The 22151-nt window shown below is 50.7% G+C and overlaps 1 protein-coding gene across 11 annotated transcripts in view; it reads left to right on the plus strand.

The window, feature by feature from the left end:
• The window catches only part of AMOTL1 (angiomotin like 1), a 154930-nt gene that overhangs the window by 127138 nt on the left and 5641 nt on the right, over window positions 1-22151 (plus strand). For all 11 annotated transcript variants that reach the window (XM_025928430.2, XM_086678594.1, XM_086678595.1 and 8 more), the window contains 6 exons: window positions 3402-3547; window positions 7760-7909; window positions 11545-11735; window positions 16486-16611; window positions 17267-17493; window positions 20760-21020. In XM_025928430.2, coding sequence (XP_025784215.1) covers window positions 3402-3547; window positions 7760-7909; window positions 11545-11735; window positions 16486-16611; window positions 17267-17493; window positions 20760-21020 — 1101 coding nt within the window. The remainder of the gene's footprint in view (window positions 1-3401; window positions 3548-7759; window positions 7910-11544; window positions 11736-16485; window positions 16612-17266; window positions 17494-20759; window positions 21021-22151) is intronic.

The following is a 22151-nucleotide window of genomic DNA, read 5'->3' on the forward strand; positions in this document are numbered from 1 at the left end:
AAGTGTCTTCCATAATGAGTATCATGGAGCTCTCTGGTACTTTCTGCGTCTTGTATTCTGCACTTCTGTCTGCCTGCTTGCACAGGCGAGGCACATAGCACCATGCTTGTGAACTTGAGTTCGGCACAAAAGCACTTTCTGCCTCAGCCGTTGACAGAGTCGTCCCGCTCCTGTGGGCATGTGACTTACTTGGAAAGTGGAAATAGTAACGGGAATAATAATTACACAGTAAATTTAGAATAATGGGAATAGTTAGAGGGAATTAAGTCCCCATTCTTGGAACACAGTTCGGGTTCAACAAACATGAGCAGAGTTTGTTACTGTTGCTGCTGTCGAGAACATTGTCCTATCAGTGGACAAGAAGTTCTGAGCCAGTGTGAGTGATACTAAGTGATATTGCTACAGCCTGAAATTTAAGGTCATCAACCTCATAACAGAGATGTTTCGACCTGTGAGTTTCAGAGGACAGCAAAGCAGTCCAGAGCTAACGGAGTCTTCATTCAATACCTACGTCTTAGTCCGGTGGTGCAACCTGTGGGGTTCAGGGAGCCTCAGCAGAGAAGGGAACCAGGGACATCCATGGTCAGCATGGCTTCAGTGGCAGAGTGGACAGCTGTGGAACAAGGGCTGTCAGGAGATAGCTAGCAGCTAACGAGAACTAACTACCGTTTATTATGCGGTTGGCAGTGAACTTGGCGCATAGTAGAGATTCATCCATTCATTCAACGATATTGAGCCAGGCACTCTTCTAGGCTCAAGGAGTCAATAATGACCAAAACAGATATCTAGGATATTCAGGCTTTATATGCCTCATCTCTACCAACAGAGTCATGTTTGATAACACTGTGATATAGATGCTATCTCTCTCGTCGGATAGTTCCATTAGGTGATTTGATTACATGACGGAGCTGAGTCTCAGAGAGAGGTTAACCATGCTTGAGACCTCATAACTGGAAAGTGGTGAACTTGGGATTTGAATCTAGTTCTTTTCTGATGTTGAGGCCCATGCCTTAACCACAGTATGATGTCAAGTAAATAGTAAATGCTAGAATCCAGTGTGTCTGCCTCTGTGTGTGTGTGTGTGTGTGTGTGTGTGTGTGTGTGTGTGTGTCTGTAGGAGGGGAAGGATACTTAATCAGAAATATGAATAGCTGTCCTTGTGACACAGAAAAAACTGTGATCATCAATTTGCCGAACTCGAGCGGCTTCTAATCTTGAGCTCAGTCTATCGTTTTACTCTCTTCTGGTCAAAATCAACATGTCCTTGGCTGCCCTCAACAAAGAGAAAAACTTTTACGCTTAGGCTGATAAGCAGACAGAAGCCCTGAAATCCAGCGTTTCATTCCCAAGCATGCTGAGTAACTCCTGGGTGCCCTCCAGAGCCTGGACAAGGCAAGTGGGCACCCTGCCTGTTGAGATGTTGCCCAAACCCGTGGAGCTAGTGTTCAGATGTCATTGACTTTGCATAGAAAGAGTGAAATGCTCTGGGTTGTTCAGGGCTGTGGATGGTGGGGCGCAGAGCCAGTGGGCTGCTACTGACCCATTCGTTTGGGCCTTTCGCGTGGCCGTTCTCCACGGATTGGGAAAGAAGTGTCAGATGCCGCTGAAAGGGAGAAGTGGGGAGGTCAGTTGCCCATTGCCAGGAGGCACACAAATAGCCCACAAGTAATTCTGTGTTCAGGGTCAGGATCTTCATGGCTTCATTTTGTTTCCAGGGGATGCCATTGTTTCTGCCACTTAGCTGTACAAGGCTACCCAGGCTGCCAGTTCCAAAGCTGTTCTGCTTGCACTCGGATCCTGTCACCGTGACCTCACAGTGCAGGGGCAGTGTAGTCAAGGGGGAAGGACATTGTGCTGAGACATCAGGAGACCCGGGTTTGGGCTCTCTCTGTGCCAGCTGGCAGGGGGACCTTGGACAAGTGCCTTCGTTCTTGGGCTTTCCTTTTTGCACTCATAAAGTAGCAGGCAGAACCAGAGGGGGTATTTCCTATGATCCCTTCCGGCTCTAAAATTATGAGTTTGTTAATGCTTATTTGTAGGCTTAAAGTGTCTTTTTTATTCTCCTGCCCTGTATTCAAAAGCACGTTTCCTGCTCCTTAAGCACAGCATTTTTTCCATTGCTTCCATGCCCACTGGGCTGGTCCTTAGTGTTTGATAACTCTTTGTTGAATTAATGGATGACTCTACGAGGAAATATGAATGAGTGAAACCATGGGCACCCGCTGGTGTAGCTTCCGGACCATGGTTGCCGAAGGACCCCGATAACCCATCTGAAGCATTCGAGTGACGCGGGCCCATTGAAATCAGCTTCTAACTCTCGCCGCTGCTGTTGCATATGCCTTGTTTTTCACAATGATGGAATAGCATGAGTAGGGTTTATGTAACCACTTTTTTTCAATAATGAAGTGTTTTTCCGTGTCACTAATAATATCTTTTTTAATTTTTAATGGATGCAACCTAGGCTATTGGAGGGTTTTAAGTAGTTTATTTACCCAATCCCTTAATCTTTCACGTTGAGTTCATTCAAGTTTTTCCATATTACGTACAACGTGACCAAAGATTCGGATTTATTTTCAAAATAAAATGTATTGCTTTTGTTAACAGGGAAAATGTCTCCGGTGAGTAATACTGTTCCCGTGACACCACTGGCCATCCCTGCTTAAACTAACATGGTGGTCAGTCTACCGGAAGGTGGTGTGGAAGCTACTGAATGCAGGGTGGCCCTTTGCTGTCCGTGTGCAAAGAGACAGTGATTGCCATCAGATACATTGCCACTGAATGAGAAGAAAACAGTTTCCTAAATCCAAAGCAGTGTCCCTAAATCCAAAGCAATTTCCCTTTCCCCTCTTGAACAGAATTAGGAGAAAATGTGGGGGTCTGGGTCGTACAGGAAGAGGATCCAGCCCAAGATTGGAGGCCTGGGTTAGAGCTCCCCTCTGTTCTTGGCCTCAGTCAAAGAGCTGAACCCTCTGGGCCTTGGTTTATTTTTCTGTGAATGAGAATATTAGTATTATTGTTAGCCCTGCCTGCCCTTTCATCACTGGTTCAGAAGACAGAAGCAGGGGAGGTTTGAGCATAAAATGAAATCGTAGGTACAAGGCTAATTTGAAGCAAAAGTAAATGTTGTACAGAAGTGAGTTACAGAGAATGTGGGTCACTGGTTCTTTGTGTACCGTTCATCTCTGGAACTGTGAGTCGAAATGTATCGAGAGTTAACAGCGGTTTTTGAGCACTCCTTACCACACACATCACCGCTATTAAGAGGGAGCAAAAGCAGTAATTCAACCCTCTGCTCTCTGCAGGCTTTTTTGTTTCTAATCCTTGCCAGATGTAGACTGGCCGTGAGCCCAGAGGGTGAGTGCTTTCTGATAGAGGTGGTTTTGTTCTTGTCTCCCTTTTAGACAAAGAATTCTTGAAGGAGAAGGAGAAGTTGGAAATGGAGTTAGCAGCAGTGCGGACCGCGAGTGAGGACCACCGGAGACACATCGAGATCCTGGACCAGGCTCTGAGCAACGCCCAGGCCAGGGTCATCAAGCTGGAGGAGGAGGTGAGACGGGGTGAAGACATAACCCTGAGGGCCTCTGCTTCGTTTTCCTAACCAGCACCCCTGCCCGGAGCCAACTCCAAGGCGTTAAGTCAGGGGGAGGGATGTAGGAGGCCTCCTAAATAAAAGTTCATACAAACACAGTTTATACAGCCCAGAACTAGGCAGAGTATGAAAGACAGCCGTGAGAGAGCACACTTTCCGCCTGAAAGCCAGCCTGCCGCCCATTGGTGGGCAGGTGTCCAGGGCTGGAAATAAATGGAGGGATTGGAAACCACTGCTGCCTGTGGAGAAAAGAGACTAACCGTTTAAAAAAAAAAAAAAAAAAAAAAGAGTTTATCTGCTCTGTCTCTGAGCTTTTGATTGCATTAAAAAAAAAAAAAAGGGAGGGGGCAAAAGTGTCCCCCCAAAAGTGGAGGTGGCATTCAGCAAACCAGGCTCCAGTTTCCAGAAGTTGGCTCAGCTGGGCAGTGACTCCCCTAGTGCAGGAAATTTTGAGCCCTCTCAAGCATTATGGATGTAGCAGTCTCTGATTAAATCAACCCTTTAGATTAAGTTTTGTGAGGTAGACTTTGCTTTCCGGCCTACTGTGGAAGAACTTGAACGGCCATTTCTGAGGTTCAGGACTTGAACGGCCATTTCTGAGGTTCAGGCTGTGGATGCGGTGGCAGGAAAGGAGAGGCCCGGGCAGGTAGATGGGAGCCTTCTGGACCACCCCTGTGGGCTCCCTGAGGTGGCAAATCCCCGCTATTACGGGGGCTGTCCTGCCCAGAGCCACGTGGAAAATAGAAGCTCATATTTCACACAAAGTACTGACCTGGGTGCTTGGCACGCAGAAAACAGTGCTCTTGTCAATCCAACTGTGGCTGAAAACGAAAAGCTGCTCCTTCAGAAGACATGTCCTGGCGCTGGGTAACCCGGGTGTCCCAGCACCTTCGGCTTCAAGGTTCAAGCAGCTGAAGGGGGAGACTGTTAAATCAACAAAGGTCTTGCCCACTAGAAGCCTTTTAAACCCATGAATCCTAATATAGAAACTGCAATTTACAAAAATGTTTATTTTTGAGAGAGAGAGAGAGAGAGCAAGTGTGCACGTGAGAGAGGGTGGGAGGAGGCAGAGAGAGAGAGGGAGAAAGAATCCCAAGCAGGATCAGTGCCACAGAGCCCGTCTCGAGGCTCAGTCTCATGAACCGTGAGATCCTGATCTGAGCTGACATCAAGAGTTGGACGCTTAACCGACGGAGCCGTCCAGGCGCCTCTGCAGAAACCGCAATTTTAAGACTAGCATGAGGACCCCAAGCAGCAGTCCCAGAGGATTCTCTGTTGCCACTCATTAAGTAGGAAGTACATTTGCTGCAGACAGCGACCTTAATCCCTCAAGGACACAAGGTCTGTTTGGAGAAAGGGAGGCCAGGACTCCTCATTAAGGTTGTCACTGAAATTTCTTATTCAGGCTCCATCTCCATATATGGAGCCAAAGAGAATTAAATTTTTTTAAATCTCTTCATTTTAATATTTCTAATAAAATACAAGCTAATTGTGAGTTCCTTAAAGACAGGTTTTTTATAATCACTGGTATGGATCTTTTCTTGTTGTTACAGAAGGTCTTTGATTGCATGGAGCTCCTGCAAAATCTCTTTGTCCCCCTTCCAGCATGACTCCCTGTTCTCATTAAAGTTTCTTTTGAAAGGTCTTCATTCAGTTCAGATAGCTCATATTGAGTGCTTACCCTGACTTCTTTGACTCCAGAGCCAGACTATGGTGAATTAGAACCCTGACCCTATGATGTGTCAGTCTGTGACCTTGAGCAAGTCCTGTGACCTCTTCAGTCCTCAGTCTTCTCTCTCTTAAATGGAGATAATACAGCAGTTGTGTTCTTACTGTCATCAGGAGGATTCAATGAGATAATTGCATGTAAAGCACATGCTTGGCATGGAGAAGCTCCAAATATGTTGGCTGATAAAACTGTTATTCTTTTTTTTTAATGTTATTTATTTAGTTTGAGGCAGAGAGGGCAATGGGGGAGGGGCAGAGAGAGAGGGAGAGAGAGAATCCCAAGCAGGCTCTACACTGTCAGAGCAGAGCCCCACGTGAGGCTCAAACTCATGAACCATGAGATCACGACCTGAGCCAAAATCAAGAGTCACTCGCTTAACCGACTGAGCTACCTAGGCGCCCCTTAACTGTTGTTCTTAATCACACTCAACCTAATATCCTCATTGCTAGACTTAAGGCTGATACAAAGGTGAATGAGACAGATCCGTGCCTTCAAGGAACTTGCTATTGATTAGGAATAGCAATTCTCTGTTTAGCAAACATTTGTTGAGTACTTTGCAGGATGTCAGGTACTGTTGCAGGCATTAGGGACATACTGTGTCCTCTGCCCAACAGGGACCACAATGAACAGATCTCATGGCCCTTCTGTTCGAATGGCTGCACGCGCAGAAAACTGTATACAGTGTAGGATGTGCTGTAAGTAGTGTATGAATGATACTCACAAAATGTTTCCTCAGATCAGTCCTCTTCTGGCACAGGAACCTGCAGTTAGTGGGTCCTTCAGTGTCTGTTTGGTTGAAACAAGTCATCAAAAGCACAGTGAAGGAAAGAGTTTGATGGACACTGATGCCAAGAGCAGGTTTAGAGAAGGCTGTAAGGTTGCTGCTCCCTACCCCCCGCCACGAAAGGTCAGAAGCACCTCCATTTTATTTCAGTGGCTTTGGCTGGGATACAGGTATAGCTCAATACGGTGCTGTCTGCTAAGTTGAGAAACCGCCTTTTGCAGCAAGCTCTTAAATCACTAGCATGTTCCAGCTTGCCGGTGCAATCGTGGGTTGAACTCAGGATCTGAATCACCTGCAAGGCATCAGCACACCCAGGTGCAGACAGGAAATACCATCTGGTGTCTTCTCACCCACAACCAGATCAAGTCAACACCTCAGCCTGGTTTTTGGCATGAGCCAGTTCCCAGAAAGTTAGAATTGGGCCTGGGATTTGTGGACATGGGCCAGACTCCTAATTGGAAGAAAACAAAGTTTTCATGATTCTGAATCTGTGCCTGATGGGACATTTACATAAATCCTTTTTACCTTAGTTTCCGTCTCCTCAGTTTACGGTAGTCTTTGGGGCTGTGAACTACTCCTCTGTAAAGGGCTCTGAAGTCTTTTAGGAGAAAGTTACTCCACAAATATCTGAATAGGAAATTTTACATTTATTCACACACAAATGGGTACACATGCATGTATACATACACCTACAGTTATTATAGAAGATTTGAAAATTGCAGAAAAGAATAAGGAAGATGAGAAGCTACTGTTGTGCCATACACATAAACATGGTGATGCTTTTAAGTAATTTCCAGTCTTTTTTTAATTAAAAAAAATTTTTTAACATGTATTTATTTTTGAGAGACAGAACGAGACAGGGCACGAGTGGGGGAGGGGCAGAGAGAAGGGGGTACACAGAATCCAAAGCAGGCTCCAGGCTCCGAGCTGTCAGCACAGAGCCCAACGCGGGGCTCGAACTCACGGACCGCGAGATCATGACCTGAGCCCAAGTCGGCTGCTTAACCGTCCAGTCTTTTTTTTTTTAATTTATTTACCTATTTATTTTGAGAGAGAGAGCAAGCATGAGTGGGGGAGGGGCAGAAAGAGAGGGAGAGAGAGAATCCAAAGCAGGCTCCAAGCTGTCAGCACAGAGTCCAACACGGGGTTCCATCCCACGAACCACCATGAGATCATGACCAGAGCCCAAATCAAGAGTGGGACGCTTACCTGACTGAGCTACCCAGGTGCCCCTTCCAGTCTTTTTTTATGCATAGACAATAGACAGGTGGGCAGGCAGAGTTGTGAGCACATATATAGTTTTTGATTCTGGGTTTTTTACTTCACGTTATAGAACAAGATTTTCCTTGTGGCACTGAAAACTCTTTACTGGCTTCCTTTTCAGTGTCTGCAAATGCTGTGATCGTTAAGCGATTACCAAGGATGGAGCTCAGAGCTATACACGCTACTGAAAGCGGGCGCCCTAGTAGGGTCTTTAATTCCTGGTGGCCTTTGTCTGAACCCTTTCTGCCCCAGCACACCAGGGGGATGGCGGTAGGGAAGGCACATGCACTTGCAGTTCAGATAGGACCCCAGGTAATCCAACCCCCCACCTCCACCCCAGCTTTGAGTACTGCCGGTCTGAGTTCTCTGCTGCTCTTCACTGTCCCCTGCTCAGCTACGAGAGAAGCAAGCCTATGTGGAGAAGGTTGAGAAGCTCCAGCAGGCCCTGAGCCAGCTGCAGTCTGCGTGTGAGAAGCGAGAGCAGATGGAGCGGAGACTGCGGACCTGGCTGGAGAGAGAGCTGGATGCGCTGAGAACGCAGCAGGTGAGGCCGGGGACCCAGCAGGTGAGGCTCAGAACCCAGCAGGTGAGGCCAGGGCCACACATCCACCCAGCACCTGTTCTGCAGCCAGCACCTGCTGTGCTTCAGGCTGTGCACTGTGCCTTGGTGAATGACAACTCCATCCCCAGCGAGCCAACGTAGCAGCCAGCGGAGGAACCAGGCAGTCCGCGCATTGCAGTGACGAAAGAGAGAAAGTGGTGGCCACCGGGGGCGCAGGGCACGGCGGAATGTGGCTGTAGACAGCCTCACAGAGGGGAACCCTTGAGTTGGACTTTGAAGAGATGAGTTCGTTGGACATTCCGGAGAAAGAACATCAGAGATAGGAGGAGGATTTTGCATAGGGGAGAGAGGTACGAAACAGCGGGGCGAGTTCTGGACGGCTGGGTACAGCTAGCTGGGGGAGAATGCAGCGAGGTGGCTTGTGAGGGGGCATTTGGTCAGGTTGAGAGATTGTACTTTTTCCTGTAGTCAGCAGAGAACCAGTGACTGGAGGGTGTTTAAGGCAGAGAGGAACATGGTACAAGACTGGAGAAAGAGCCCTCTGGGAGGGTCTGGAGGGGTGAATGCTGAAGTTAAGGGAGCCAGGCTATGGGTGGGACTCTAAGGGGGAGTCAGTAAGAGGGTGAAATTAGTAGGGCGTGGTCACCGGTGAGTGTTGGGAGGAAAAGAGAGGAAGGATTCAGGACTATCACTAGACTATAATATTGGCCATAAGCTCCCAGTTTTGCCTTTCCTTCTTTCTGCCAATAACAGCTGTCCATATGACTTTGCTGTTAATAGCTTAGAGTACAACGCACCAGCCTAGGGCCCGTGTGTGCCTCAGCAAGGGGAAAAGTCATGCCGGAAAGTTCTGCAGCTGGGCCGGGCTCCATTACACGCTGGTCAAAGGCCCCCGGCTCCAGAGAGAGCCTGGGCTTGTGTGTCCTCAGCCAGTGGGCTGAGCCCTCTCTGCAGCTGGTGAAGGGTGTGTTCTAAGTTGGGAACCAGGGAAACACTAGACAGGGCTCCATGGAATTATCTACTGGATAGAGCATAGTGGTTGTGGTTGGAATACTTGAAAACACTTGAAAGCATCTGTTCAGTCCAGCTCAGCTCTTTCCCATGGCAGGCGCACACATTTCCCTCTGGGTGTGTGTACTTGGCCAGGGAAGGAGGTGTTAGTGAGATTGCCCAGAAAATTAAGGAACCCACCCAGCCTCCCGCCATCTTGGCTTAGTTGATGGCTCATAGGAAGGGTGAGTCTGTCTCTGGACTTCCCATCCATCTAACCTGTGCCATATTCCCTGGTACTTAAGGTCCACCCTTCAGTTCTTCTCAGTTACTGAGATCTTAACCTCCCCACACTGCGGGCAGGCTTCTCTGGTGCCTGGTACTGTGCTGGCACCCGGTGGATACTTATGAGCTTTTGGCTGACAAAAAGGGCACGTCTCAATACTCAGAGCAAAAAAGAAGTTTCTTTTTCACTTAATGTGCCACCCACACCCTACAGTTAGATTCCTTATCCTTGGATCTTCTATTTTGAGTGCTGTGAAAGCAGACTCAACTCCATTATCTTTGTTATTATAAGTACTCCCTCTCCACCTTGGGAGGTAAAATAGTACTTAGCATCATTTGAGGCTGAGACGAGGTAAAGGAGAAATGAAGGTAAGAGGAAGGGAAATGAACATTTTTAAGAATTCACAATTTTATCTTTCTTGCAAAGAGCTCAAAATAATTTTCACGTCTTGCTACCACAGCAGTCCTAGGAGATAAAAGAGAGAAGTTGGGGGTGGGGGGGGGGATGCTCTTGAAGAGGAAAATTAGGCACAGAGCAGTTAAGAGGCCAGCCCAAGGTCATTAGCTAATTAGGACATTCCTCCCAGGTGAAAACACGAAGGACAAAGGATTGTATGTGTATTGTTCGCTGTGGTATCCCCAAGCAGAGGGTACATGTTCAGTAAATATTTGTGGACTAGTGAGTGGGCAGCAGAAGCTGGCCCACCTGACCCTCAACCCGTTTTTCCGGCCAGGATATGTACCCATTAGACCATGCTATCTCTGTGTTCTTGAACATTGAAATTCATGCATTTATTTAGATAACTCTTAATGACCTGAATGAAGGGCCCTGGGAAGAGGTGCCGTGATCTCATGGGAGGTCAGAAGGATGTTGCAGAAATAAGCCAGCTGCGGTGACGTCAACAAGGGATTTAGAAAATGACAAGCAGAGATAGCAGCTTAGCCAGGCTGTGGGATATTGTTCTTAGAGAGTTTCTAACAGCAGGGGAGCCTCTCATCTCGAGGGACGGGTTCATTTGTCCCCCTGCTTGAGGCCGGTGCCTGGCCAGACCGGGGGGGGGGGGGGGTGGTCAGCGGCTTCCTGTACAGGTTGATGAGGACAGTTATGTGCTTTCTGCTCCATTCTTGCCTAACCGTTGGTTACTGGCAAGCAACCACCAGATTCTAGAATATTTGTAATTATAGCTTTAAAAAACTGACCAGAAACATATGGGTTCTAGAAAGCCCCTGGGCCCACTTGCTGTCACCTCTGTGGTAGGATTGGACTCTTGTGACTGCAGCTCGCGTGCGAGCTGTTGCTCTGGGTAATGGGTGTGCCTCAGGGTAAAGTGTTCAGGTACCCCTCACCTTGCAACCAGCCCTGCCATTTACAGTTTGTGATCGCTGGAAAACACGAAGGCAGTGTGCGTCCCAGGACGTAGAATAACTGGGGCGAAATTCTCTCCTGAAGGCAGAACTTCCTCAAAACCCCGCCGTCCTGGAAGTCGTGCTGTTCAGAGGAAATAGTATCCCTGAATCAAAAGGGGGGGGGGGGAATCTGAAATGTCAGTATCCTCGGCTTGTGACCACCGCTTTACTTCCTGTCTTCCAGACACAGATGAAAAGAAAGGGCTGACAAGCTCGACTTGCATTGGAGGTTTCTGGTAGCACTTTACTTTGTCTGGCCCTTTTAGATTCATTAAGTGCTTTCATATGCACTATCTTATTTGATTCTGAGGCCCCTCTGTGGCGCAAGCACTCCTTGCTTTGTGTCCCAGATGGGAAGTGTGGGGGGACATGTACCTCAGGGCATCTGGCTCCCCCTTCCTTTGCCTTTACATCTTATCTCCCAGCCTCCAGGGGCAACAGACAGTGGGAACCACTTCCTTGGCCCCCAGGGAAAATGCCCTAGCCCAGCAGGCCAAGCCCTAGTTCCTGTTTTCGCTCTTGGGATAAATGAACGGCAGGACGCCGGACAAGCCGCTTGTAGTCGTGCAGAGCTGTGTGGCCAGACAGTCCCCCCCCGTGCGACCCTCCTCCTGAGTAGCTGAGGGATAACCGAACAGTTCATTTCGCCTCTCAGAGGCCTCGTTCTGTCATGTCTAACGCTGGGAGGATGTTGTCTCCCAGGCTCTTCCGTGAGAGTGCAATGAGATGGAGACTTTGGGAGGTGAGGCGGCCTGGCGGTGGGAGCTGTCGAGTCCGGGTTACCCGCGCCTGAGAGGCAGCAGAGAGCGTGAAGGCGGCGTGGGAACATGGCGTGGGAACGTGCCGCAGGATCGGCGCGAAGCGTGCGCGCTGCGCACCGTGTGCACGGTCTGGCCCTTTCCTGCATCCAGGTGTTCTTTCTCCTGCTTCTGCAGAAACATGGGAACGGCCAGCCAGCCAGCGTGCCGGAGTATAATGCCCCAGCCCTCATGGAACTTGTGAGGGAGAAGGAGGAGCGGATCCTGGCCCTGGAGGCCGACATGACCAAGTGGGAACAGAAGTATCTGGAGGAGAGTACCATCCGCCACTTCGCCATGAATGCCGCAGCCACTGCCGCGGCTGAGAGGTGAGGCCGGCCTGCGGTGCGGCCGGGGGACTCGTTCACACACTGCAAGGACATCCACGCAGCGGAGAACTCTGTGGGCCTCCAGTGGGGTGTTGCGAAAGGGTATTTGAGGCTGTTCTCTAACAGGGGGTGTGTTTCACGGACCCACCGTCAGGCTCTGTGCTGGCAGCTCAGAGCCTGCTTGGGAGTCTCTCTTTCTCCCACTCTTTGTGCCCCTCTCCTGTTCATATGCTCACTCGCTCTCGAAACAAATAACCGTTTTTAAAAAATTAGCTCAGGATGCTCTATAATTCCCGAAGGAGTCCTGTTGAACCGTCAGCTTGTCTGTATGAGCAGGGGCTCACCTGTGCATGTGGTAGCCCGGACCTGAGTGGCTGTGCATCCCACCACCAGCCAGGGCCCCCACTGCCTCCCCACCCCTCCCCCGCCAGTTTTTTGTGGGCCCGTAGATGCTGTGGGCGTTTAATTCAGAGTCATTTGGGATTTTTCCACGTTTAGGGTCAACATATATGGAAGAGATCCTCAAATCGCAAAGGAGCACCCATAGAACTGGACTTGATACATACAGGCTGTTGTTATACCATCTGGGAGGGTGGGATCTGAACCAGGTGAGGAGTAAAGACTCGGGATGCAACCCGATCATCTGGTCAGTCCCACATTTGGGGGGATGTGCTATTTCTTCAACGAGGGAGAGAAGGCCTGTCGGGGTGGAGGGCATATGGGGGTGCTCTGTAAGGTCTCATAACTCATGTAGAGAAGACCCCCCCCCCAGCACCCCAGATGTTACCTCCAGGGACTTGGAGAGAGAGCAGTGCCACCCACAAGGACACAGGTGCCTTCACTGGGTGCCACACACTGGTACCTGGGGAGACCTGCAGACCCGTGTGGAAAATGACTACCAGGGGTCATTTTCTAGGGCTCACGTGTTACCTACGTATGTCTGGGCCATGAGGGAAAAGAGCCCACCTAAGCCCCTCTGAGTGAGACTTGGGAGCGGGAATAGACCAGCGCGAGGCACGTCGTGTGACGGAGCCCGAGTCGTGGCCTGACACCTGGAGGAATCTGCAGCCTCCAGTTCAGTCCTCGTGCCCATGGGTGAGAATCGCGAAGCCTTGATTTTTACGTAGTTGAGAGGCTTTTACGTTCAGCCTTTCGTGTTCTGAGGCACTGCTGAGTCACCTCTGTATCTGGAGGAAGAACGCAGACCGTCGTTAAGCGACAGGGGGATTTGGCCTTCTCTGCCAGATTTGGGCTAACGCACAGCTGTCAGTGATTGCCCTGGGAGTCGTTCACGCCGTGTCGTTTTGACGGAGAGCACGCCGCGTAGGCAGGACACCCACATTCAAGGCTTCTGCCTCGACTGCTGCCCGTAGGTGTGATTCTGCCTAAGCCTTTCCAAGAGTCCTTACTTCATTCAAAACTCACCCGATCCCCGGAAGGGAAATTATAATTCTTGGCTACTTACGAGCAGAGAGCCACGGCACATTCCGCTGGCCGAGGACACCAAAGCCCCACAGCAGGGCACGCGTGAGGACCCCACAAGGGTCCATGTTGTCTCCGCTTCTGCTGTTTTATCAGGTTAGATGTGTGTGTGCGTGGGATCCTGGGCCCTGAGAGGACAAGTGTAACTGGGATGTCAAATCAGAAGCGCCCTGTGGTGGGTACCAGAGGGGGACCATTGTGGGGGGGGGGGGGTGTCGGACCAGAGTCCACCTTCAGCCACTCGCCTGTGCTAGGCCCTGCCTTACTCGTCATCGTCCAGGCAGGAGAAATTGGTCTGTTGCCCTCAAAGAACGGAGTCCCGTGGGGTTTACCAGCCCCGCCGCTGTCTTCTGCCCTGTTTGGAGTCGCAGATGGGCAGGTGAATCAAAGCTCCTTCCACCATCCCTCCATTCCCCCCTTCTTTGCTGCCAGAGGTGTGTATTTACTGAGTATCTACTAATTCTGTGGAAATTACCTTCCCTTTCCCCCCCACTCCCTCCCACGGCCTTGGGGAAAGTCAGTTCAGAGGAGGTCAGGTAGTCACTCCAGTCTTGATGTTCTTTTCAAGGAAAACCTTTGTAATTTCGCACTGCTTTCCTCTTGATAGAAAGGGAGAAAAGGAAAATGAATTTTTGAGGAAGGCCAAAATTCTGAGCTCTTGTCTTGATGCTGAATGGCTGCCTGTGAACCGGTAAAAATGACCAGCCGCTGGTATTGTAACCTGCCAGCCTCTGAGGCATGCTTCACATTTACAAAGCAGTGACTTTTTAAAAATTTATTTTTGTAATACCGAGTGATTTTCCCATCTTGGTGCATTTTGGCACCAACGATCAGAATTTTGAGAGGTTGGGCCTTTTTATGGTTTTGAAGCTTTTTACAGATTTCGATGCAACGAAGTATTTTTTTCGAGAGCCTTGTAGTGTGTTTACACTTTCTAACTTGTTTTGATCTGATTGTTCTTGCTGTCCTTACTTGACAGTATAAACACAAATGTTTTAATTTGTCTCTGGCTCTGTACGAATTTGCCCAAAGCCACTCGGTTGGAAATGCTTCCTCGCCACCAATTTCTGTGTTGATGACTTTTGTGCACTCCAGGGTGAATCCATAACCTGCAGAACTGGCCTCAAAATTCTGCCCATGTGACGACACAGCAGAAACCCCCCACCCATCAACCCCTGGTGCTCCAGAGCCCTTCTTCCCAAGTGCTCTTTTGTTTGTCAGTTTGTTTAAAGCTTTTGCTTATTTTCTGTGTTAGTTGGCCCTGTGGTTGTTTTCAGCCACATTTCGCACAAATGCCACGCACTGTCATGTTTATATTCACTGGTTTATATTCTCTTCATGCCTTTCTGCTGGGGCCTTCTTCACAAAGATGCGGAAGCTTTGGTGGTGTCGAGTGGTAGCTGAGGGCATGGAGGGAACCATCGGGATTTGAATCCGGCTCCACCTTCGCTGAGTGTTCTCACAAAGTCACCTAACCTATTGGTTCACCTGTAAAAGGACACAGTCATCCCAACTGCACAGGTTGCTATAAGGACCATGTGAGAGGCCGTGTGCAGCGTGCCTTACCCCGTCCCTGGCAGAAAGGAAATGCTCATCCGTTGCTAGCTGTCGTCACAGAGCTGAAAGAAGGCGTTCTCGTTGCTGGTTTTGAGTGTTCTAGAAAAGAGCTGTTCAGATTTTTTTTTTAATTTTTTTTTTTTTCAACGCTTTTTTTATTTTTATTTTTTGGGACAGGGAGAGACAGAGCATGAACGGGGGAGGGGCAGAGAGAGAGGGAGACACAGAATCGGAAACAGGCTCCAGGCTCCCAGCCATCAGCCCAGAGCCCGACGCGGGGCTCGAACTCACGGACCGCAAGATCGTGACCTGGCTGAAGTCGGACGCTTAACCGACTGCGCCACCCAGGCGCCCCAAGAGCTGTTCAGATTTTAAATATGACTGTGGCATTGGAATATGAAGCTAAAGAGATGTGAAATCTTCGGCTAGATCCTTTCTTATCAATGTAACATTCACTGATCGGAGACATTACTACACCTTTCGGTCTGAGATATACTCAGATGACTTTCAGGTGGCTCAGTTATCTTTTTCTTAAATGTTCATTTATTTTTAAGAAAGAGTGCAAGTGGGAGAGGGGAGGAGAGAGAGGAAGACAGAGGATCCGAAGCGGGCCCTGTGCTGACAGCAGAGAGCCTAAGGCGGGGCTCGAACTCACAAACCGTGAGATCATGACCTGAGCTGAAGTTGGACGCTCAACTGACTAAGCCACCTAGGTGCCCCATCAGTTATCTTGTTTTTACTGATCATGGTTAATTAGGAGTAATAAGTTACCAAAACCAGTGACAGGAAGAGTGATCTTTGACCAGTTGTTTTCAGACAGACACCTGCTTCTAGCATTTTCATTCACCTTGTCTGTCCCTCCCCTTGCTCACCTTCTTTTTTTTTTTTTAATGTTTATTTGTTTTTGAGAGAGAGAGACACAGAGTGTGAGTGGGGGAGGGGGAGGGTCAGAGAGAGAGAGGGAGACACAGAATCCGAAGCAGGCTCCAGGCTCGGAGCTTGTCAGCACAGAGCCTGACGCGGGGCTCGAACTCACCAACTGCAAGATCATGACCTGAGCCAAAGTCAGCCACTGAACCGACTGAGCCACCCAGGTGCCCCGCCCTCGCTCACCTTCTTAATTGGACTTTCTGAGGACAGGCGTGTGCCGCCTTCATCCTCTGCCCTGCTCCCCAGCACGGCTGTCACACTGAGCGGACCTGAATCCTAGGCAGAGGCTCAGAAAACTAGAAGTGAGCTAGCCTGCAAGCGTGAAGGAAGATTCCAGCTGAGCCTCACCATCTGGGAGGACCAGCGTCCGTTTCATGTCTTTGCTGAGTCTCCTTCTTACTGTAAAATACGGAAATCACTGCTGGGTGGGGGAGAAATGGAAATAAAACTTTGCCTGTGATTGAGAATGCATAAGTATGGAAGAGAATAAACGGAGATACACCAGTACAGTAACAACAGCACCCGATGTCTGGGGTCCACTCATGCCATATAGCTTAATGCACAATGCCGTTAGTAGAAGGGGCAGGGAGTTTTGATTTGCGGACTTGATTTCGTTTTCCCTGGACACTGTCTTCATCTGTCGGGTTTAGGGGGAGCATTGGCCAGGGTTTAGGAGAGGACTTAGGTGAAGGAGTTTGTGGAGAGAGACCTTCGTGTGGTGCCCTCGGGCACCTCCCCGGGGGCACCTGCCTCACTCTCTGTGTGTGTCCTGTGTTCCCAGGGACACCACGATCATCAACCACTCGAGGAACGGCAGCTACGGCGAGAGCTCGCTGGAGGTGCACATCTGGCAGGAGGAGGAGGACGTGGCACAGGCCACCAGGAGGTGTCAGGACATGGAGTACACGTAAGGGACAGCCCTGTGCCTGGCTGCGTCACCGGGCTCCCCTGTGGCCACTCTCCTCAAGGTCCCCACCGGGCCCACCGGCCCCTCCCTGTTCTGAACAGCTGACAGGCCCAGTCACGAGCCGAGTCACGAAGAGACACCAAGCACTTTCTGACCCTCAGTTCTGGCCATGAGGGGAGAAAATAGCCTTTTCCCAGAAAACCCGTCCATCTTTTCTTTTCGTTCCTCAGAAAATGGGGAAATTGACTTTAGTGGAACGCCCACCCTGGGTAAGGCTTCAGGGTTTCCGAGTTTCCCTGCTGCCCCTCCCGCCCCTGCCACCGGGACCCAAGACCCTCTGACTTGGTCCCTGAGCACACCTTGGCCTTGGGGGGGAGTGGGGCTGGGAGGCCACAGCCATTCTGCCCGTCTGTCCTCGGATCCCAGGAGGGCGCAGAGTCCCCTGAGAGGCCAGAGAAGGTGCACCTTCTGATCTACCACGAAAGGTCCATCTTCTACCATTTGCAGATCGTAAGTGCCGAAGACTCACCATGCACTTAGCTCTTCGTCCCTGGGTTACAGTTCGAGTCCCTGGGGCAGCCTGAGAGAAATGTTTCAAATTCTTCCAGCCAAATAGCTTTCGATTATGACTGTTTGGTTTGGTTTTGTTGTACAGTATCAAAAATCTCCATGCCAAAATCATAGAGAAGGACGCCATGATTAAGGTCCTTCAGCAGCGATCCCGTAAAGATGCCGGGAAGACGGACTCCTCGAGCCTGCGGCCTGCCCGCTCCGTGCCGTCCATTGCTGCGGCCACCGGGATACACTCCCGCCAGACTTCCCTCACCAGCGGCCAGTTGGCCGAGGAGAAGAAGGAGGAGAAGACCTGGAAGGGGAGCATAGGTGAGCCCCGTGCCTCCTTCGGGCCAGGGTCGGAAAAGCAGGAGCTGCAGAAATGTGGCGAGGGTAGTGCATCCGGAGGAAAGGGTCCTGACCCGTTTGTGGCACGCTGCCTCTGCCCCTCATGGGACACAGAAATGTCAGCGAGTATCTCTGAGTCGGTTTATTCGTGTGTGAACTGGGGAGGATAACCACTCCTACTTGTTTGGAGAAATTAAATGAGCTGTGTGGAAACAAAGCTGTCCTCCAGGGGTAGCATTTAGCCATGGGTTGATTCACGTCATGATTATCATCATTATTGCTGAAAGTTGAAGTGACCCCTTACAACACAACGCGTTCCAATGGGAAAAGCCCGGGGCCGTCGGGCCTTGAGGTTGGCTCCACCTCTGCTCCTGCGTCTGGGAAAGCAAGGCCTTGTCTGCCCTGCTTTGTGCCGTGCGGCTGAGGTGAGGGCCGGATGGGAGGAGAAGGGGGAGACGGTGCTGTGGAACGGTGCTCTCGCGCGTACGGGGTGGGTGGTGGTAGTTTTCGTGGTGCTGTGGTTGCACGGGCACAATTTCGGGGCGACTTCTCCAGATGTGGTCTTAGCCACAGCAGGGTTCCTAGGGTGAGGGCAGGCCCGCTGACTGAGGTAGCTGAGGCTGGAGAGGAAGCAGCAGCACCCCCAGACACCCGTCCTCCTTGCTCCTCCCCGGCGCTCCGGCAGCTCCCAGGGTCTGGCCCTTTGATGCCTTTCCCTGGGTCCCGGTGTGTTTTGTTTATCTGTGGAGCTGAGAGCCAGTTTCCCTCAGCATGGAACCCCAGAGGAGCCTGGCTGCTTTGTGCCAAGGGGAGAGCTTCCAGGGTGGGCCTGACAGAGTCGGGGGATCAAAGGTGCCCAGTCAGAGTCTCTGTTTGAAGTCCTTCCACAAGGCAGTTCAGCGGCCCCTGCCCTCCAAGGAAATGTACTTCAGAGAGGATGTGTGGACAGCAGCTAGGATCACCAAAGACCGTCCCGAGGACACGTAGCTCCCTACCCCAGTTACAGAGCCTGGGGGCAGTGCTCTGTCAGGTCTGGTGAAGGAGTCTGAGGTGGGCTCGGCCGTGACGGAGCCCTTGCTGGCACAGGCAGTTGGTGACATCCAGCCAGGCAGGCGTTTTCCTGGTGTCTGTGCCTGTGGCCACTGGCATTCGGCAAGCCTAAACCGGGCCCGGGAGCCTGAGGACCCGGCCCACAGGACAAGTTGCTGTGTTCTCCGCACGGGTATTCTTCCTCATTGTTGTGATTGGGGTCACATCACAGGAAAACAGAAGGGGCCTCTCAGAGGGGCTGGGCAGGGGCATGCATTCACAGTTCCCAAAATCTCTTTGCCCCGTGGGCTCTGGAAGCAGGTGGAGGTGACGGCGTCTACCTTCCTGCAGGCTCGGGGCTCCCCAGCGGGGTGACTGGTGAGCGACTCGGTTCCACCAGAACGTCCCCCATCAGACTGTGGAGGTTCGACAGGCAGGGTGATGAGCGGGGAGGAATGCACGTTGGACTTGAAGTCAGGTCCAGCTGCACTTGAGTCCCGTTTCTGCTGCTTCTTAGCCATGGAGGTGTTAATTTCTCCGAGCTCCCGTGTCCTTTTCTGTAAAACAGAAGAAAACAGCAGGACCTGTGTCAGAGGAGCGCTGTAAGATAAAAAGCCGGCTGATGCGTGTGAAGCACCTAGCCGAAGACGCTTGTCCCTCAGAATGCAGTCCGGGGACCAGCAGCGGCCTCTGGTCGGGTCTCTGAGGGGCTCCTCAGGGAAGCAGAATCCCAGGCCCCGCCCAGTGAACCAAATCTTTATCTTAACAATGTATCCAAGTATTTGCCATGCACATTGCATTTGGAGAAGCACCGCTGTGGGCAAACTGAATTGCCCTGCGTTGTGTTATGAGTGGGCACCTTGACATAGCCCTGGCGAACAGATCCTTGAGTGTGCTCACCGCCTTTTCTATAGGCTAGTGTTGTGGAGTGCCAGCACACTCCTGAATGCGTGCTGTATTTCACCGTTAAGGAACACAAAGGTTTTCTCTTGGCCAGCACGTCCCCTTTCCACCCCAGCCTGCTGTTGGGACAGACAGGAGGAAGAGGGCTCCGTGGCCCTGTCCAGGGGCGCCTGGGTGGCTCAGTCAGTTAAGCGTCCGACTTCGGCTCAGGTCATGATCTCACGGTTCGTGGGTTCGAGCCCCGTGTCGGGCTCTGTGCTGACAGCTCAGAGTCAGGAGCTCACTCTGGATTCTGTCTCCCTCTCTCTCTGTGCCTCCCCTGCTTGTGTTCTGTCTCTCTCTCTCTCTCAAAAATAAATAAAAAATAAACTTTAAGTGGCTCTGTCCAGAAGCCTAGCTGGCTTCCTGCTTCCTGGGGGCCGTGGCTGTCCCCTCACTGCAAGGGATCGCCTCTGGGGAGTAATGTGCACAAGTGTTGCCCTGACTGGGAAGCATGTTTGTTTTTGAACCTGGGCCTGCCGGGGGCCACCAAGAGTGGGGCGGTGTTGTGGACTGCTCAACAGAGTGCGGGTCACCGAGACCATGTGTCAGATCAAAGGAGCCTTCAGTGTTTCCTCAGCACACACCTGCTGCTCAAGGCGAGCCCTCCTGGGCCTGTTATAGCTTCGTTCTAGAAAGCCTTCCAGGAATGCCCATGTCCCTCAAAACTGGCTATTAGGCAACTCTTTTTCTTCTTTATTTACAAAATTTTAATTTTTTTTTTTTATTTTAAGATTATGTTGGGCATAATTTTATCCTACTGTTCATCATATTACATCATAAGCAGTTTACTTAACAACTTCTCTCCTCCCCAAAAAACCTGTATAGTTTTAGAGAAGGGAGTAGTTTTTTTAATCTTTTTATTTTTTTAATTTTCTCAGCGCTTGTCATTTGATCAAGCACATAAGAAGTGCTTATAAATGCATTTGGTAAATGAGTAAGTGAATGAAAGAAGCAGTCCTTAGTCAAGAAGGAAATCATGTCCAAGACTTGGGGTTTTTTTTTGTTTGTTTTTGTTTAAAGAATGGGATTGAGGGGCGCTTGGGTGGCTCAGTAGGTTAAGTGGCCGACTTTGGCTCAGGTCATGATCTCGTGGCTCGTGGGTTCGAGCCCCGTGTCGAACTCAGAGCCTGGAGCCTGCTCCGGATTCTGTGTTTCCCTCTCTCTCTGCCCCTGTTCTGCTTGTGCTCTCTCTCTCAAAAATAAATAAACATTAAAAAAAAAAAAAAAAGAAAAGAAAAAGAATGGCATTGAAAAAGCTGTGTTTGCGCCCTCAGGGTTGCTGCTGGGGAAGGACCACCCTGAGCACACTTCAACGGCCTCCACCACGGCGCTGTCCCCCGCAGCCTCCACCGCCTCGGCCAGCAGCGCCCACGCTAAGACGGGCAGCAAGGACAGCAGCACCCAGACGGACAAGAGCGCCGAGCTCTTCTGGCCCAGCATGGCCTCTCTGCCCAACCGTGGCAGGCTGAGCGTCACCCCTTCCAACAGCCCGGTCCTGAAACACCCGGTGGCCAAAGCACCTGCAGAGAAACCAGGTAGGAAGTTCTTAGCTCCGCTTATCCTTAGACAAGCCCACAACTCTGGCCTCAGAGGGAGCCAGCCTTTGGTTGGGAGCTAGGGAGGGAGCAGGGCTCTCATTGGCTCTCGCTCTCTGGGGTTTTTGAATGATTATGCTTACCCTCATGCACTTTGTTCTTACGGGAATGAAATGTGTGTAGATGCTTTTAATTTATGACCATTTACATGAGTACACAACTTGAATGTACCCTTTTAAATTTTTTTTTTTCAACTTTTTTTTTTTTTTTTATTTTTGGGACAGAGAGAAACAGAGCATGAACGGGGGAGGGGCAGAGAGAGAGGGAGACACAGCATCGGAAACAGGCTCCAGGCTCCGAGCCATCAGCCCAGAGCCTGACGCGGGGCTCGAACTCACGGACCGCGAGATCGTGACCTGGCTGAAGTCGGACACTTAACCGACTGCGCCACCCAGGCGCCCCCTGAATGTACCCTTTTAACACACGCTTGTGATCAGTCGTTTCCCAGAGGGGTGAAAATGGACCCACCGCGGGGTGTGAGGGAATCAGTTCCCCAAAGCCTGTTTGGGAGCTAGCCAGACACCCGGTACATAGATGTTGCCTTCGAGAGGTTTACTCATCAGGGATTCAAGGTTGGGGTACTCTCCTGCCTGAAGGAGAAGGCAGATTTAACTGCAGGGCAGGTCGACTTCTGGCCCATCACTCAGGCCAGCACTAATGAGGTGCTTTAAAGTAAAAGACAGCCTGCGTGGGGTGGGCTGGCCCTGAGTCCAGAGGCGTCCGGGCAAAGACCAGACATGCCTTTGGACCAATCTCAGTCATGGGGATAGTCCTCTTGCGTTCTTTGGGGAGCGTGGGGCCCTCAGGGGCATAAAGTAACCATGTCCTCCATGGGGCTGCTTTCTTTGCATCCTCCAAACTAGGCGGGTAAACACAGCATTGTCATTTTTCGAACATTCAGTTCTCAAGATGTACTTTTCCAAGGAAGGCAAGGAACATGCGAAAGGACCTGGCTTGTAGGTGCAGCACTTGGTGGTTTTGCATAGAGTGGAGGGAGAGCACCGTGGGGGCTCCGGGCACACAGCCCCACGCCCGCTTCACCCACTTACCCCTTCCCATCAGCACCCTGGC

The sequence above is a fragment of the Puma concolor genome, chromosome D1 (genome assembly GCF_028749965.1).
Source record: "Puma concolor isolate L17-30 chromosome D1, mPumCon1.1.hap2, whole genome shotgun sequence".
Taxonomy (NCBI): domain Eukaryota; kingdom Metazoa; phylum Chordata; class Mammalia; order Carnivora; family Felidae; genus Puma; species Puma concolor.